Source organism: Musca vetustissima, unplaced genomic scaffold (genome assembly GCF_032173495.1).
Source record: "Musca vetustissima isolate MV318-11 ecotype Yass unplaced genomic scaffold, APGP_CSIRO_Mvet_v1 utg7535, whole genome shotgun sequence".
Lineage (NCBI taxonomy): Eukaryota > Metazoa > Arthropoda > Insecta > Diptera > Muscidae > Musca > Musca vetustissima.
Window position 1 is genome coordinate 126,699 of NW_026877045.1, and position 19,720 is coordinate 146,418.

At 39.4% G+C, this 19,720-nt stretch overlaps 3 protein-coding genes across 3 annotated transcripts; 1 reads left to right on the top strand and 2 right to left on the bottom strand.

Moving 5' to 3' along the window:
* Positions 1-3,658: 3,658 nt before the first annotated feature.
* LOC133321547 (tRNA selenocysteine 1-associated protein 1) lies at positions 3,659-4,823 on the top strand. The gene is made up of 3 exons (XM_061530632.1): positions 3,659-3,707; positions 3,769-4,414; positions 4,477-4,823. Exons 1-3 carry the CDS (start codon positions 3,669-3,671, stop codon positions 4,821-4,823), a joined length of 1,032 nt encoding a protein of 343 aa, XP_061386616.1. The 5' UTR covers positions 3,659-3,668.
* A 402-nt stretch (positions 4,824-5,225) lies between these two features.
* On the bottom strand, positions 5,226-6,563 carry LOC133321546 (chitinase domain-containing protein 1). The gene is made up of 4 exons (XM_061530631.1): positions 6,363-6,563; positions 6,104-6,293; positions 5,435-6,041; positions 5,226-5,367 (listed from the first exon to the last, which is right to left on the bottom strand). Exons 1-4 carry the CDS (start codon positions 6,558-6,560, stop codon positions 5,226-5,228), a joined length of 1,137 nt encoding a protein of 378 aa, XP_061386615.1. The 5' UTR covers positions 6,561-6,563.
* Positions 6,564-10,473: 3,910 nt separating this feature from the next.
* LOC133321553 (serine-rich adhesin for platelets) lies at positions 10,474-19,720 on the bottom strand. The gene is made up of 5 exons (XM_061530639.1): positions 19,481-19,720; positions 19,077-19,404; positions 16,386-16,581; positions 13,435-14,968; positions 10,474-13,356 (listed from the first exon to the last, which is right to left on the bottom strand). The coding sequence occupies exons 1-5, from the start codon at positions 19,718-19,720 to the stop codon at positions 10,474-10,476; spliced, it is 5,181 nt and encodes a 1,726-aa protein (XP_061386623.1).

A 19,720-nucleotide genomic window follows, 5' to 3' on the forward strand; every position in this document is an offset into this window, starting at 1 on the left:
AAAGCATTTATACAGCGGATTCTTGATATTTCGCATTTGTATTGCTATAAAGTTTAAATAACAATAAAAAGTAACAATTTTTAATAACAAAAATCAATAAATAATATATTGAAAAATATTACACAATTAAATTACAATGGGGCAACACACATTGCAACTTAAATTACAATATGGCCACACACAGCGCAACTTAATTTACGATATGGCAACACGAATCTTTTTTTCAACCACCATTTTCGAAAACTCGAATCTGCATCTCGCATTTTTTGCGTCTCCCTATTCATTCAGAATAAGGCGAGAATGTGAAAGCGAAAAATTTTTTATATGCGAGATATCTCCCAGCGAATATCCAGAATAAGGCTGTTGTTGTTGTTGTAACAGGTTGGCTGTTGACGAAAGTTCTTTCCTGAAAAATGTGATAGAAGAAAACGGAAGAAGGAAAAGGAAAATATATTAATTAATTAATTAGGAATTCGGATTTGAAGAGGGTAGCCGGAGAAATTGTGCCACCTCTAATGGCTTTAGCCATAAGTCTATGGGCAGTAGACTCGTAGGCTCGGACGGACAATTGAATAAATGGTGTGTGTCGTGAGGGCTTTGCTGGCAGGAGGGACACCTGTTTAGGGTTCCGGGGACAATGCGCTCTCGATACGAGTTGAGTACATTGCTGTATCCGGACCTTAGTTGTGCCAGAATTGAACGGGTTTGCCTAGGGAGAAGCCTCTCACTTTCCGAAATTGCAGGAGGATGTTGTTGTAGGACTTTATTGCATCTGTAGCCATTTATGGCATCGGAGACCGCCAGTTGATGCACGGATTTCATCGCATTCGCTATCGACAATCTGTTGACGTCCGATGGAATGACGTCTTGGATGTCATCACGATAGCGCCTGAAGTCCTGGCGGATGTGTCGCGGAGGTGGATCTGCCATCACAGTGTGATGGTTAGGATGACACGGCAGATAGCATGCCAGCAGGAACTGTCTAGTCAACAACACATTATGTTGCTTGACTGACAGCATCCTGGTCTCCTCATGGAGGTGATCGACGCTCGTCATCTGGACACACCCGGTTGCAATTCGGAGTGCATTATTTTGGGAAGTTTGCAATGATCTCCATTGTGTGTCGCTAAGAAAAGAAGTCCAGACTGGGGCAGCATAATTCAGGATGGAACGACCTATAGCCTTATAAGTCGTTACCAGCGTTTCTTTATCCTTGCCCCAGGAGGTGCCAGCCAAAGCTTTCAGAACTTTATTCCTAGCTTTCACCTTCTGGTTGATGTAATTGGAATGCGAGGAGAAATGAAGGAGGCTATCGAAGACCACCCCAAGGATTTTCGGATTATGGACGGTGGGGATGCGCCTACCTTCAACGGAAATGTCAAGTTCTAGATTGACTTCTCGCGTCCAGGAAGTGAAAAGTGACACGGTAGACTTTGCAGTGGATAATTTTAGATTGCGCTCCCGGAAGAAGTTGGTGATGGTGGCTAGATAGCTGGAAATTCTTGCACTTACGTCGTCAATGTTAACGCCGGACGAAATAATCGTACAGTCATCGGCGTACGACACCACTGAAACATCTGGTGGAGGAATGGGGAGTTTCGCAAGATACATGTTGAACAAAATGGGAGAAAGGACACCGCCTTGCGGTACTCCCATTTTGATCTTGCGATATTTGGATTTTTGGCCACGGAACTCAACGAAGGCCTGCCGTCCATTAAGGTAGTTGGCAAGCCAACGTTTGATATCACACGGAAGGGTGGAATTTGTGATATCGGAAATCAGCTCGGAATGATCGACCGTATCAAACGCCTTGGACAGATCTAGAGCTGCCACAATGGTCCGTTCAGGTGGTCGTCGCTGATTAAGGCCATTCGCAATCTTGGAAGTAATTTCTTGCAAAGCCGTTGTTGTGCTATATGATTCCCTGAAACCGTGTTGGTGGGGAGCAAGAACGAAATGCTGTTTCAGGGACGGAAGCAATAGAGACTCTAAAACCTTGGCTACTGGCGACAGCAGAGAAATCGGGCGGTAGGATTCCCCATTAGTAGCGGATTTATCAGGTTTTAGGATTGGAATAATCCGGGCAACTTTCCAAATGTCAGGAATTACCAACTGTGACATCGATAACTCGAGGACTTTGGTCAGATAGCCCAGCCCTATTGCTCCAAGCTTCTTTAACATGAACATGGATATGCCGTCTGGACCAAGGGCTTTGGATGGTTTGGATTTGGAGATAATTGCCTCTACCTCGCTGGATGTAAATGATAGTGGCTGCAAGTCTCTTTTAAGATTCTTGGATCTCCGGATAACTGCTCGCTTGGTCCTGTTCTGCGAAGATGGATGCTCAATGAATTGGCGGCAGAACTGCATTGCACATTTTTTGGCATCGGAATGTTGAATGTTATCGAAGGAAATAGCAGGGAGATTTTTATTTCTTTTGGAACCAGATAGACTCTTAATTGTGGACCATAGCTGCTTGGAATTAATGTTGCAGTGGTTAAGGTGTTCTAACCATTTAGAGCGCCTGTGCTCAAGGACTAGAGCATCTATCTCAGCGCTAAGCTGCGGAATTCTGTCGTCAGCGGGGCTTTCGGCACGGAGTTGGAGTTGTCGTTCCCACGACAATCGGATCTACGCTCCGGAACGACCCGAGTTCGACTCGGCCAGGGATTGTCAACCCAGCGACAGCTGTACAAAACGAATAAGGCTGTATTTGTTTTCGGTGGTAGGGCTCTCGGGTTTCCCCTTTTGAAAAATAAGAGCGCGGACAAAACGTTCGAAAAAAGAGGAAGACTTTACTCTAAGAGTGAAATCGACTGGAAATATAAATTTAATTTTTCCCGATTTGTGTGTTCGTATGTGTTTCTAGAGTAGCAAACGGGTTTCGATGTTGTTGTACCGATCTGGTCATATAAGAAATTTACTTTATACAGTAATAAAAGTAGTTTGATTATTTAATATTTCAAAAAGGTCAAAATGACCTTCTTCTTCTTCTTAGCTGGCTTGTTACAGAACGGTTGTTCCATAAGCCGAGCTTAAAAAAGATTTCCAAGCGCGTCGGTCTTGTGCGCAAATCCACCAATTTGGAAGACCACGTTCCAAGATGTTGTTTTCTACTTGGTCTTTCCATCTGATTCGTGACCGCTTTTAGGCTATTTAGGTATAGCACATGTGAATACGGGGAATGAAAGAGGGGAGGAAGCAGCTACTATGATTAATAAACGTAGTTCTATGTGGTAGAAAAAGTCACCAAATTTTAAAAAGCTGAGTCATAATATACACAATTGTTTTTGTACTTGAAATTTAAAAACCGTCAAAATGACTGCTCTCGGCAATCTAGTGTTAATTAAAGAACTGGAACTAGTTCCGTTCGTTCCTTTCTCGGAATAGTTCCAATGAACTAGTTCGTTCCGGAACTACCCAACTCTAGGAAACACATTTGTAATCTAATCTACAAAAATACCCCAGAAATAAAATTATACCCGTGAAAGTGGCAACATAGACTTCGTGTCTCATGTCACTTTAAATTCTACCCCATTATGGTGGAATTGACATATGGTAACATATGTTGGAAGAAGAAGAAGAAGAAACACATTTGTTTACAATTCTGCTGCTCTTTGGAAAAATAAAAATTATTTCATATATTTAAAGAAACACATACCAAAATAATGTCATCTTCAGTACATTGCCAATTATGGATGGGCAGCGTAAGTAATTCATACGATTTTGCAATTTAAAATGTAATTTTTCATTATGTCTATTTTTCAGTTGGAACCATATATGACGGAAAATTTCGTCATAGCTGCGTTTCGAAAAATGGGTGAAGATCCAACGACCGTGCGTTTGATGCGTAACAAATATACGGGAGAACCTGCTGGTTATTGTTTTGTTAATTTTGCCACCGATGAAAAAGCCATGGATGCAATGCATAAATTAAATGGTAAACCCATTCCGGGTACAAATCCCATTGTACGTTTCCGACTGAACAGTGCCAGCAATTCATATAAAATGCCTGGTAACGAGAAGGAGTTTAGTGTTTGGGTTGGTGATCTCAGTTCCGATGTTGATGATTATCAGCTATATAAGGCATTCTCATCAAAATATACATCGATTAAAACGGCTAAGGTGATTATAGATAGTTCGGGATTTTCCAAAGGTTATGGTTTTGTGCGATTTGGCATTGAAGATGAACAGCAATCGGCGCTGTATGAAATGAATGGTTATATTGGTTTGGGTAGTAAACCATTGAAAATTTGTAATGCTGTACCCAAGCCAAAGGGTGAATTGGGTGCAGCTTTGGGTACTTCGAATAGTAATTATGGCTATGGCGGTGCGGGACCAACAACAACCAGCAGTGCAACGGCTAGCTCAGATTATACACAATATTATGATCCAAGTTCAACATATTGGCAGGGTATGATGGGCGTCATGAATGAAATGATCTATGCTAAAATAGTAATTTTTGTATAATTTCAGGTTACAATGCCTGGCAAAATTATTATGATGCTAGTGCGGCAGCCACCGACCCCACAAGTGCATATTATCAACAATCGATGGTACAATCGCATACAAATACCCAAACATTGGCCCAACATGCTGAGGCCTGGAGTGCCCAACGTAATGCCCAATATGAACAACAAAATGCCGTCGCCGCTGCCAATGGTGCGGCCGATGAAGAGGATGATAGCTATGCCTTGGTTGAACATAAATTCACATTGGATATTGATAAAATGAATCGTGAAGCACTCGATTCAGATCGTAATTTATATGATGCTTTGGAGAGTTCCAAATGGTTGCCGTTGGAGCAATTGGAAGCATATTAGCATGTGGGTTATATTTCTTTTCACACAGGAAATTATGTTAATTTTTATAAGATATTCTTATATATATTAAATAAAAAAATTAATACAAAATTATTTCACATTTAATCAATTATTTTTATTTTGAGCAAATGACGACAAGCTTTAACCGTTAACAAACAGCCTTTACAATACTATAAAAAAAGCAGACGTGATTTTAAAATATGAGAATTTTAATTGAAAATTCATAGGAATATTTGGTTCTGGAATATGGGGTCAGGAATATTCTTGGAATGTCTTGCCCGTTTGTCATGTATATTTGTGCACATAAATTATATCATCTACAGCCTTATAATAAACATCAATTGTATATAGGAAATGAAGCCTTGTCTGCTTCTCGATTTCTATCTTTTCATCTAAATTTCTTTAAAATAGATCATAAAAATAGTCTAAACCTTGCCCAAGTTCCCATATAGATATACCAGTACCTAATTCCTGAGCTAGCTTAAGGCGTTCGTTTATAGAGTAGAGGGTGGGATAAAACACATAATGGCGGCCACTACTTGTCCTGAAAAACACACATATTTTTAAACATGTACAAATTAAAAAAAAAAAAAATAGTTTTCTTTGCTCACTTCACTTCAAAGAAATTCTCCACATCCCGTTCGTCATATGTCAAACGTTTCTTTAGATGTTTGAGCAATGACAAATATTCCCCAGCCACAATAGGACCACCACCATCGGGTGTATAATCATTGCCATACATATTCATGCCCATTAAGATTTTCATACGTTTCTCTGCGATGTCTACACCTTTCGCTGTTGGTGTTATATGTTCAATAGAACGTCTAATCCAATATAACGGTGAATTAGCACCCGGTCTTTGGACATTTGAAAAATCATATGTCATTAGAGAAAATTTATAAATATGTTTATACAACTGATCAAAATGTTGATGGGTAAATATATTTGCAGTTTGTTGTCGATAGGGTGGTATTACCAAAATTAATTTCAGATCTCTAGCCTTTAATTCGTTGCTAAGATCAATGGCAAGCTTGATAAGAAATTGCTCATTAACACGTCCAGCCAATTGTAGCCAATACTCAAGAACTACACCATCGAAACCGTGATCAATACACAAGCTTATTATGACTTCGGCTAATTTAATTTTTTCCTTTTCCGATGACAACAATTTGGTGTAGTCTTCATTGCGGAAGTTCTCGAAAAGTATACGGGGAAAAACTAAAAGAATTAACAAATATTTTCTTATATTAATTATAATTTTTTTGCACAGGCCTACTCACATTCTGTTGTTCTGCTGGCCGCTCCACTTCGTGACTTATCCTTGACTGATTTTATCCAACGGCTATCAATATCATGTTTACCTTGGATCACATAATTCCCAGCCTGTTTGACTATTTGGAACCACACAGGAGATATGATATCCAATTTGGGTGCAAATATTTTTGCAACATCATAACCATGGGAATTCCACTGGAAAATTCCATTCGATTTATTTTAAAATTAAATTGAAAACAAAAATGTATTTGTGTATGGACCTACCGGTGTCACAAACCCCAAAACAGTTCCATTGAAATTCTTTAAACTGGTATCCCGGAAATATGCTCCACAATTAAGTAGTATCTCTTTGGAGGTGGGTTCGGGTTGTATTAAATCCAACTCGAAAACACTTTCATCCCTCGGACCGGTTTTGGGTTTAGGCTGTGATTTTTTGCCGGGTGTAATGGTGCATTGCACCATTGTTATGCAAACAATTATAAGTATAATACATTTTGGAAGTCCTTGAAATGGTGTGGACATATTTTTCTGCTATGAAACTAGGGTTTAACTATGAATTCCATGTACACGACATATAGATGAGATTTCTTATGAATTGTTTTTGTTTATTTTTGCCGTACAACTAGTTCAATGAAAGTATTCACATTAAGGGAAAGAATGTGAACTAGTTGTGTAAGTCTGTTAACCATTCACTACGCAAGTCTTAACGTTAAGAAAAAGAAGAAGATGACTTGATTTATTAGACGTTGGGAAAATGGGCTTGGATACTGGATTTTGAATTTAAATTCGAGTATTCAAATGAAATAATTGTTCTATTTCTGATGATGCAAGAATTTCATGATTTTATGGGCACACCCACATAAACATGGTTGAGTAATAATAATTAATATTCAAATTTTTCTGTCGGAAGCATAGCTATCGGACGCGGGTCCATATATTGCGATAGTGAGAAACCCAACAGTAAAGGAAATTATAGAGTGGTACTGAACCTTGGACGGCTGAGGCGAATATTGGCGCTTCTAAATTAACCAGTATTCCTAGTCTTCCTACCTTGAAGGATGGCCAACACAGAGGTTTTATATGGTATCACACATTTCAGTAATCATAGTACTCCCACCCTGAAGGATGACTCCCTAACACGAATGTTAAATGTTGTCTCATACACATCAGTGTTTAATAATTTACTACTGCATTCGAACCCTGGTTAATGATTGGGCGCCAGGTTGTTATTTGGACGTTTCAAATATTATTAGAATTATTTACCAAGTCCCACATTGCGTCTTCCAATAATGAATTTTAAAACTTAAAAATTTCAAGAAAGCGTATCGGAGGACAATCCGCTAATGCCAAATCCCCAATAAAACTGAGGTCACGAATTTCTTCTGTTTAAGAAACACCTAAAGGTTGTAAATACGTACCTGACTACGCTCACAAGGTCATTAGGGAACATCTAATTGAAGACTTCGAACACATCTAATACAGTGACTTCCCCAGTCTCTTCCTTGTGGAAGTCATCCCACTTATTCACCAGCAGTGTCGTTTTCTACAGATCAAATACTTTGGGCAGGCGTTCTGTGGCGAACTCGCTGCAACAACTTCTGACGAAGAACGTTGAGGAATGTCTCTTTTCCTCACCAGCTTGAGTTTGATTATCTCGCTTAAGGATTCAATGCTTGTCACTAGCTTTTTCATGGCTTAGGTTAGGTTGAAAAGAGGGGTGGATGATATCACCATATGTCCAACATGAGAAGGACATACACATAAGCCAACTGAGGCCTTTTGTGCACTCTAGAATGCGGAGAATGTTAGAATTAGTGAAAGTTTAGATAAAAAACATTTGGGTTTGATTCCCCTATGAATCTAGGCATTCCGTGTTTTTTGAGAACTCCTTCAGTCTTCTCCATTCACACCCTCTCAGATCGGTTAGTCCGTAAAGAGTGTCATTTCCCAAGAATTGTTTCCGAGGGCAAGTAAATGCTGGGCAATGGCACAGGAAATGTTCCAGCGTTGCACTGTCTTCCCCACTCGCTCTGCACATGTTGCTATATTCGCATCCAATCTTGATGTGCCTTCAGGCTGAGGTATCACGTCAGAATACCCGTCAGTCGACTTATTACTTTTATGTTTAGCTTTAGGATTTGCTTAGTTTTGTCTTCACTTGCGTCACGCCATAAGATTTTGGTGATCATTCCTTTTCCCTCATTTTCCCAAAGGGTTTTGTGGGTCTCCATTGCCCATTTCGTCATTTCTTGGCGTGTTTCGTTAAAGCATTTGGCGGTATTCACATTTATTGTGTTAGTAAAGTAGCACTCTTAGCTAGTTGATTTGCTATATCGTTGCATATGATTCCTTGGTGATTCGTTACCCATATAATTCGTAAAGGTCCTTGCTGTGATAAACCATTAATGGTTTTTATAGATTCCAATACAGTTTTGGAAGATATTGCCTATATAGGACGTTTGCTATCCGTAATAATATTTATTTATTTTGCCCTTGGTTTGAATTTAACCAGTTAAGACACTCTGTTATAGTTTGAACATCCGCCTGTAACATCGTGCTGTGATCTGTAAGGCGAAGAGAAATTTCGGTACCTGGTTCTTCGATAAAAAGTCCAAATCCATTTTTTCCTCCTAGTCGAGAGCAACAGTTACCAGGCGGCATCTGAACTAGTGTTCCACTATTCCATTGTTCTCTATCTGGTATTATAGTTTCGCACCGTGTTAATACTCTCGTTTCAGACCGCATGAATCAAAGGTATTGATTGTTGACTCAGCAGTTGCCTGTAATGTGTTTGTGTGTGGTATGTTTCGTCCGGTGTCTATCCACTCGTCCATTGCTTTAAGTCTTAAAGTTGCAACTTCATATTTTATTTCGGTGTCTATTAGATGTATATAAAATATTGCCCATGATTAAGACGTTATCCCGTCCTGTCGCTTTCAATGGTGCCATGACATCGTTCATTGTTGATGGGAAGTGAGCATTCATTAGGAACCTTAGTGTTTCCTCGATTGTTTCTATCCTTTTACCCTCACCGTCTACAATAGTTTCGGGTTGGGTGTGGGACGTGGATAGAAACTTCTTGATTTTTGAAACGTCGTTCTCAGGGCTGAGTTGAGGCTGATTTTTAGATAGAAGAAATTGTTCATGATTTTCAAAATAAACAATAGACCAATATATGTATATATATTTTTTGAACACAAAGAATAAATTTGTTGTTTTCGTTTATTATGAATTTGTTGTTGTTGTGTTTCGTAGTTGTTTTTGTTGTTTTTAATATTTATATAAATAATGCATATATATGCGCACAATAGATTCCGATCAATAAATATGATCCAAATATTATACAAAAAAAGGTATAGATATTTATAGGAAGGAAACTTAAAACATACTTGAGAGAGATAGATGATCATAACAATAATAATAATATATGGATTTATGATTTATAATAATTAATATAAAATATAATATAATTATACTTTATTATAATACAATATTTAAATAAAAAGTTCATTTTATATGAATGAAATTATGAAATTATACTTAAAATGAAATTATACTTAAAAAAATTAAATCTTATAAATTAATTTGTTTTTTTTTTAATTTCTTTTTTCTTTCTTTCATTAAACTAAATAAAAACATTTGTTGTTGTTTTTTGTTTGTTTATAAGACAAAATTATTGTTAATGGTACAATACAAATTGTGTACATTCCTAAATAAAAAAATATATAAATTAAACCACCCGCACACGATGGAGCTTGGCAAAAATAAAAGGGTGTAATTAAAAAAAGACAACTCAATTATATATCCGCTTATTTAAAATAGAAAAAAAGAAGACTTGTAGTCTTTCATATTTTAAATTATATTGTATACAATAAATGATAAATAGTTATTTTATTATTTTTCATATTTGTTGTTAAATTAGAAATAATCAGTATTTTTTTGTATTAAGGCAGATAGTGTAAGTGAAAGAAGGGAGTTCCGTTTGTATTTAAAAATGATCTGTTATTTCATAGTTTGTATATTATTGAACGCTGGAATTGAGAAAAAATGAATTTTAAATATATATTTTTTTAATTTTTCAAAAAGAAAAAAATTTAATTTCATTAATTTTAACGTAACGTTGGTTTTTTCTTTATATTTCAAATATTTTGTTTTCTTTAGTTGTTGTTGTTGTTTATATTTTACTAAAAGAAAAGATGTTCCAGTATTTAATAATATTTAGCAAAAAACAAATAAAATCAACTTGTCATAAGCATAACAAAAAATGTATTAATTTAAAATAGAGAAGAAGAAGAGAGTTGGGAGTAGTTAGAGATGACAAAAAAGTTCCTTTAATTTGCTTTTATAGTTTTTTTCTTCAACTTTTTTTTCAAATCTATGCAACTATCTGATAAGGAGCATGTCTATTATTCTTTTGTTGTTGATGCTGCTGGTGGTGTTGTTGTTGCTTTTGTGTCATATTCAATAATTTACGTCTACGTTCATAGAAACGACTGACACGATTTAGGCGAGCCTGTTTCTCTGCAGCCACCTCAGAATTAATATCTAAATTAGGATTTGTTGTTGTATCATTACAACTTACAGAGGAGCCCGCGGCATTAGAAGAAGCAGAGGATGATGATGAGTTGTTGCTGTTGCTGCTACTACTACTTGTTGGCTTTTTGCCATTAAGTATATCAGTCAATTTTTTCACTGTATATTGTTGTTGTTGGGATGATGATGATGTTTTGAAATCATGAACCCTTGCAATGAGACTACGTTTAATAAATTTCAAATTTCTTTCAGAACTAATGGCTGCCGCCGAACTGCTAACAATTATGGTCTTGGCATTATAGGGACAAACACCAGACGCAGTGGCTGAGTTAGTCAGGCGATTATTTAAAGATTTATTTTTCAAACTTCCTGATGTTGTTGAGTTGGAGGAGGATGATGAAGAGGCTGCTACTGCTGAGGCAGCTGATGATGTTGAATTTGTATTTTGTTTATTACTATTTGCTATTTGCTGCAGATGATTAGAGCTATTGGAGGCGTTAGATTGAGTATTGTTGGCAAAAAATCCAGGAACTTGTTGTTGTTGCTGTTGTTTGTTGGCAGCAAAACGTGCAGCAGCAGCAGCGGCTGTTGTTACGGCTCCTGCTGTACCATTTAGCAAGACACCACCCCCTGCTGCCCCGCCCAATACTGCCATTAGACTATTATTATTGGCCTTACGTGTGGTTAGTAAATGTTTACGAAATGTCGTGGCCATATCCTGAGGTAGCTTAATTAGACCAAAGCTATTAATGGCCATAGGTCTGGGTATACCCGCATAAAAGAACACATTATAATAGAAGTCTTCATTGTTGTGGTGATGATGATGATAACGCAACAACGACGACGAGGACGTTTGACCGCCGTCTCGTTCATTTTTAAGGTTTTCATTTTTAATGGTAGACGATGAGGAGGAGGTGGAGGAGGAGCTGGAACTACTACTGCCAAGAGATTTAACGGTCTCAATTAAATTGTAATCAAATTCCAAGAGGTCATCGAATAACATTTCGGACGTTTTGTTTATGTTATTATTAAAGCCATTGGTGTTGTGTTGTTGTTCTTGTAAAATTAGGGTAGCAGTAGCCTGTTGTTGCTGTAACTGCTGCTGCTGCTCATAGCTGTTGGCAGCCTGATTTAAAAATTCCGCCAACACTTGTTGTTGCTGCTGTTGGCTCATATCTGCAGCACCTACCACACCACCATTATTATTTGTTGTTGTTATGGCATAAATCAACTGCTCTTCATCGCCCTGGATGCCCTGAACACCACCGCCACCAGGCATAACATATTGCCGTTCCACAATATGATGTGTCGTCACCTGCTGAGGATTAACAACCGCAGCAGCTGTCGTTGTTGCTGTCACATCCATATCATCCGTCAACGAAGGAACATTAAATAATTGAAATTGCTGGCTAACATCCACCTCGTCGGCTAGATTTACAAAATCTCCGCCAGCAGTTTTGACCAAATCAGTGGTTGCCTGTTGTTGACCAGCAGTATTTGAACATAATTCCAATATTTGTTTAGTATCCACCATGGTGGTGGTGTTGGGGCCGCCATTGTGCTGCTCATACATTTGCGGGTGTTGAGGAACTGTTGTAATATTGAGGGTATTTATCATAGAACCACCGGCCGTTACATAGCCACCTGATGCGTCTAGAGATTGTTGCTGTTGTTGCTGCTGCTGCTGGTATAACAATTGCAATTGCATGGGATCAATAGTGGTTTGCTGATACTGGCCAGCATCCAAAGTCATGGTATTCCCACCTGGACCCACCATTACATTGGCATCATATTGATGATTAAATTGTGTTGGATTTGGATGTTGATGCAGGTGTTGTTGTTGCTGCTGCTGGGGAAATACAGAAAAATCGTTAATTTCTTGGCCCGTAACCACTGTAGCTGACATTTGCTGATGCTGTTGATTGAGATCAGTGGAGGCATCATCATAGCGCATACGCTTCGTTAATGGCTGTTCCATATAAACAGCCTGCTGCTGTTGCTGCTGCTGCAGTATCATTTGGCCTTGAGCCCCCACCGCCGCCGTACCATTACCGGCGGCAGCAGCATTTGCCTCATTTAAAACATTCTCAAAATTAATTTCAGTTTCTGTTTCGGCATTTAGAATTTCGTTTATTAGTTTACAATCAAGCATTGATTCCAATACATGATTAAGCATGGCACTATCATCGGAGGAGTTGTGGACCATTTGACCATCATCGGAGGTGTTCATTGCAGTTTGTTGCATGACAATTTCCTGTTGGGCTGCTGCTGCCGACGAGTGTTGTGTTGCTACAGAGGAGGATGGATGTTGTGGCTGGCCTGTAATGCCACCCATTAGTTGTTGACATTCATCCGAGGTGTTGTTGCCCATACCGGCACTACTACCATTGGGGGTCTCCAATTTAATTGTCATATTGTTGGCATCCAGGGGAGATTGGTTTAGCGTTCCACCACCACCATTTATCTTATTCTCCGAAGCAGCAACATCTGTGGATTGATGTATGGCCGTCGATGTCGATACTCCACCACCAGCAGCACAGCTGGTAATTGAAGATACCGCCTGATTTAGTTCACTAATTTGAGCTTCATATTGCTGGAGCTGGCCGCCGCCACCGGTCCCACTTTGCTGCATCATTGCCATCGGTTTAGAGCTATCATTTGCCGCCGCTTCCACCATCATACCACCACCAGCCTCACTGAGATTAAATGTGGCGGGACTTTTCACCTGTAATTTCAAAAAAGAAAAATATCGAATTGTAAACAAATAACCACATTGGCCAATGTTGTCATCAGAATATCCTACCTTTTTCTTATCAAATTGTTGTTTCGTATCCTTGGAGGTTTCTAAAACCTTGGGCGATAATGATGCCGGGGGTGAGGCTTCGGCAATACTAGCCAATACACCGGATGGTGGTGTTCCATTATCTTGGAGATTGGCTGTCATCATTTTCGGTGTCGGTGGCAATGAATACGAAGAATTCGATGAGGATGATGACGAAGAAGATGAGGAGGAGGAAGAGGACGACGACGAAGAAGAAGAGGAGGAGGATGATGAAGAAGATGATGAACCAAAAAGAGCAACATTTCGATTACTGGAGGAGGCTGCGGCAGCTTGTGAAGCTTCTAAAGTTGTTGGCAATGAAGTTGTTGCTGTTGTTGATGATGAAACTGAGGGTATAGATGATTTAGGTAACGAAGTTGTTGCATTAGGATTATTATTAGTATTGTTGTTATTGGCCGGACTTCCAGCAACCGTTAACAGTTTGACATCAACATTTTCTTTTGGAGAAGCAGCCACAACAGCGGCGGCAGCAACAGTGGATGATGAACTAGCCGATGAGGAACTCCTTTTGGAGGAGCTCTTTTTACTTGGTGTTTGTGTAGATGTTACGGGAGTTGTGGCACGCGAAGATGTATGCGACGTTTCCGACGACCCTGATGCAGCTGCTGCCGATGCCGCAGCTGCTGAGGAAGAGCTATGATGTTTGCTTTTACTTCGTGAACGTCCACCAGAATTACTCCCCGACCGTGAACCACTTTTCTGGCGTGAACTTGTCGTTGTTGTGGACGGCGTCGTCGTCGCCGCCGCCGACGTCTGATGATTCGTAACAGCTGCCGATGATGTCGTCGATATGGAACTGGACGAAGCATTTGAACACGTTGAAATTGTCCCCGATAAATCCGATGGCGAATTTGTTAGTTCGGCAGCCACCACGCCAGAAATGCCACTATTCGAGTTACTTTCACTATTACCCCCCTTAATACTATCCTGGCTATTGTCATTGGTGCCAAAACTGGTCTCACTTGCTGGCGGTGTAAATTTGGCCGATGTACTTGCCCAAACGGTTGGATGATGGGTCATAACGTGTTGATTGAAACCCACTTTTGTATAGATACCCATGCAGACGTTGCACACAACGACGCCCATTGCCGTCTGTTTGGGTACAATACCATAATAATGCATATCGGTACCACTCAGTCTTTGGACCTGGCGCAGCAGTTGTTTGCGTGATTTGCCAGGTGGTGAATTGCCGCCACCACCACCTCCATTATTTGAACTTTTGTTATGGGAGTTATTGTCGCTGGCATTTGGCGATCCCTTGCCCTTAATGTGGATTTTTTCAGCCATACGAATCTGCTTCAGTACCTTTTCCACGTCGAAAAGTTGTGACCATTTTTGTCCTTGATATTTTGCCAGTGGATGATTAAATGTGGTCGCCGCCGCCGCCGTTGTGTTGGATACTCCACCATCTTGATTTTCGCCCGATTGCGAATTGGATGATTGTTTTGAATTTGTATTCATAGCTGTTGTTGTTTTGTGGTTGTCGTTTTGAGTTCTATAATTTACACAAGTTTCTGTTTACGTAGAATTTCAAAGATATGAAGATGGAGGAGGAGTAGGAGGTGCGACAAGTAAAAAATTAACGCCATCCACCACTCTATGGCATATCAATATCCATATGTATATATGCGGACAAATCCGTCGGTGTGTGATCAGAACGATCCAAGTTGTGAGATTTCAACCAACAACACACAAGATATAATTTTAGGAGTACTTGTGTCTTGTGAAGAAGATTTCAAACAAATACCCTACAAAATAACATTTTGGTTATAATAATAGTACTAAAGAAGAAACAAATAGATAGATAGAAGGATATTTTTCTTAAATACGAGGGCAGTTCGGAAAGTTCTTAGCCTAGCACAAAAAGCGCGGCATAGACAGAAAAAAGTTAAGTGTTTTGGAAACATCCATCTCTGTTATGAACACATGTTTTGTTTTGATCTGGCAACTCCTTCATATAGAAAAAGGTGTTAAAAAAAGAGGCATCTTGGTGGTGGCGCTGTTAATAATCGACCATCGGGAGGCGTGCCAATAACTTAAAACCAAAAAAAGAGGCATCCGCAATATTTTTACAATGAAAGCACACATTTCTAATTTTTTCCATTGTTAAAAACCCGAACTCGTACACATATTTTGAAGCATACACATGCTTGATAATCTAATCCTGCAGTGACCTGTTATGATCCCCACAATGATTTTGATCACTCTCTTATTATGTGCCAAGATGTGAGATTCTGCAACCAGGTTCTCTCGACCATCTGTTACCGACTACCTCGCCGTAGAACAAGCGAATTTTGCCAATGAAAAAGCCAATGGGTGGATGCACAGATCTCTCAATCGGAAGATTGGACGATTGTAAGCCCCCTCGAGCAAGCTCGTCGCCTATCTCGTTCCCTTCTATGTCACTATGTCCTGGAACGCAACATAAGTTAACTATCCGTCGTATATCATGCAGAGCGGACTTGCAATCAAGAACTGCTTTTGAGTTAATACTGCACGACTTCAAAGCCTTGAGGGCCGCCTGACTATCGACACTAGAGTCACCGGTCTCGTATTATCGGCAGTAAGTGTTTTGACTATCTCGGCCGCTTTCGTAATTGCAAGGATTTCTGCTTGAAAAACGCAACAAAGATTTTTAAGTTTATATGATTTGTATATTTCTAATTCTCTACAGTAAACGTCTGTACCAGTGCGTTTGTGAAAAATGACAGACCTGTCAGAGGTAAGGAGCCACTAGTTCAGGATTTCCTACTTTGAGGTCATTAAAATCTCTTCATAACATTTTCAACAATTGTTTATAGGGATGGCTGTATGGAAAACTGAGGAAATAGCAGGACGGATTTGTCTAATGAACTTAATTGGTATAACTACCGGCGTTAGATTTAATAGAGACAATGATTGAAAGTTCGTACTCAGAAATTAATCGAAAGGAAAAAGCATCGGGATCTTCAACCAAGCTATCGAAGTCAAAGGAAACATCAGAGGAACTCATATTGCTGAAAAAGTCATTCGCAATAGCTTTTACATCACTTTCTTCAATATCCACATTTTCACGATCAATGTAAGCTAACTGACGAACTTTCTTCCACATTTGTGGACCACTAACATCTGTAAAATATGAATTGACAAATTGAAAAAGTTTCTTCCGAATTGTGGACTTTGCTTTATTTCTTAAACGTTTATAAGCCTTCCAATGTTCATCACTTGGGTTTCTAATAAAGGTAGAATAGGATCTATCCCTATCTTTTCTAGCTTGTCTAATTTCACTCGACTTCATCCAAGAGTGATCCTTAGTATTTGCTTTAACTCTTGCTGTTGTATTATTCCGTCCATATAACTGTAATTAAATAAAATATGTATGTGACTATTCTATAAATATTAATATGTATTTTTAAAAAGGCTAATTTTCATAATAAAATATTTTTTTAAATATCTGACAATAACTAATCAAAAACAACCTGACAAATAAAAAAAATCTCCACATCAACGCCATCTATCGTATAAATCAATGCGGTTAAATGTCAAAGTAAATGTTGCAAACGAACTGTCATTTGGGCACACACCCTGGCAAAAAACGTGATCAGCTGTTTGCCAAACAGCTTGACAGCTGTCCACTGGAAATGGGAATTTGTGTATGCTGACGGATAAAAGGCACTCGTGTGGAATCGTATGCTATCGCGAGCGAGCGTGGAGGTTGGTTTCTCATGCATTCTTTCTGTTTGTTCTGTTGTTGGTGTCTTTCATCAGCCTGCCAGCTTTTGTGTGTTGTTTAAATACTAGTGTTTTTCGCTGACAATGCGCAGTTGTTAACAAGTACTCACTTTTCATCACCTTACACAGATAGAGCTCCTCCGATAGATATTGATTGTGCCCACGTAGGGAATAAAACATAATTCGTTCTTTTTTTATTATTTTGTTTTTTTTTTCTTGGTTTTTGTTGCAAATTTTTGTTGTGTGTTTAGTCGTTTTTTTACATTTCTAATTATGAGCCGAATCACATTTGGGTTTTCATATTTTTTTCTTCAATACTGGTCACTAGGCGTTTTCGCATTACTATTACTACTACGAATTTCAGACGAGAAGAAGAATTCTTTTCATCTCCATAGGGTTTTTTTCTTTCTTTCCGTACAAGAACAATGACGACAACTAACCAACCGAGCCGATGTTTTTTTTTTCTTTTTTGCTTCGTTGCTTTTATGGCTGCAGCAGCAGCACCACCAGAAAATGGGTTTTTTCACAAAGATTAATTGGCTTACCACATTCCAAATTGATTCAGACGAGTAGCTGGGTAGGCTCGGTATCTTTTGATCCCATTGTCGCCTTTGTTTTGTATGGAGAACAGAATGCAATTTCAGTCGCAATTGCCGTAAAACTGAGAATTTGCGATTTTTATTTTGTTTTGTAGCCGTCTGAAATAGGGATAAGTAAATCGACTTTTGACAAATCGATTAATCGACTTTTCATCTTTGATTAAATCACCAAGTCGACTTTCGATTTTCTTCATAAATACTTGTTTTATTAGCACAAAACCCAAATTACTTAAAAATTACATATTCTGGAACTTTATGTTATTTGTGGGACAGCAATTCGTATAAAGAAAATCGAATTTCCGAATCGATTTTGCTTTAGTCGGTAAAAGTATAATATCGATTTTTATGTTTTAGGGAAATTTTTAAGAAAGTAATCGGTTTAGTTTGTAGGCAATGGGAAAAAGTAAGCCCATATTAAAAGCGTTCCCAACACGGCAGGGTAGATTTAATAAGGTAGCCAGGGTAACTTGTTATGTTGTTGTTGTAGCAACTGTCTACATGTTTGTTGTATTTAAATTATTCTGGTTCTGACTCCTCTGTTTCCAGGTTCAGGAAGGTTGCAATCTGTAACGGCTGCGTTCAAAGAGATTCCGGAGACCGATGAGTAGGTTTAGCAGGGCAGTTAAAGAGATGCAGCGTATCGTGAGGTCCAAGTCCACATGCAGGGCATGTGTTTGGTACCGCGCTGTCAATTCGGGCCCAATACGAATTGAGACGGCTGCACCATCCTGATCTTAGTTGGGCTAAAACCACTCTCGTTTGTCTAGGCAGCTGTCGATCTGCTGTTGTTATAGGTGGTGGGTGGACTCCTAGTACTGCATTCACGTGGTATTGGTCCATTGCTGGGATCACTGCTTCCGTGTTAATGCTGGTAATTCCTGCTCGATAAGCCTCTTGATCTAGGTGTTCTCTTTTGTACCGTTGGACCTCTCTCTCTAGATCATGTAGGTCTCTCCTTACATGCCCGGGTGGGGGAATTCTATCCATAAGATTATTTCATGGATGATTCCTGATAACACCCAAACAGGAACTGCATCGACAACATCCGGTTGTGACGATGTACGGGTAAGACCATTGCCTCCTCATGTAAATGGTCCACTGGCGTCATAAGGAGGCACCCTGTCGCAGTTCTCAGGGCGGCATTCTGACAGGTTTAAATGTTCTTTCACTGCGCTTACATTCGCGTACCACACTGGCGCCGGATAGCTTACCACCGACCGATCTATTGCTTTATAAGAGGTCAACAAGGTCTCTTTATCAGCCCCCCAATCGGCTTGAGGACCTTATTCCTGCTTCTCATCTTATCGCAAATAGCGGTGGCTTGCGCGGACGACTTAAATAGGCTATCGAACGCTACACCCAAAATTTTGGGGTAGTTTGTGGTAGGAAATTTTGCACCATCGACAATGATGTTCAGTGGGAGCTTCATTTCAACCGTACATGTGGTGAAAAGAGTGGCTGTGGATTTGGCGGCGGATATCTTCATATTTCTCAGATGAAAGAACTGTACTAAATCAGCTATGTAGACATTTAATCTTTCACAGATGTCATCGATAATAGGGTCCGACGCCATGATTGTACAATCATCCGCATACATTAGGATCTCTATGCCGTCCGGTGGCTGTGGAATTTCAGAAAGGTAAATGTTAAATAGTTCCGGATATATGACCCTACCTTGGGGCAACTCCCTGATTCACTCTAGGGGGTTTAGACTTCTTGTTTCTGAATTCGACATATGACTGTCGACCACACATGTAATTGATTATCAAATGTTTCAAACTTGGCCGGATGCTGGTCTTCTCTATGTCCTCGAACAGCTTGGCGTGATTGACAGTATCGAAGGCTTTCGATAAGTCAAGAGCCACCAAGACTGCCTGGTTAAGTCCCCTGCTTACGTGTGTGGTTATGGCGAGTAATGCTGTAGTTGTGCTGTGCAT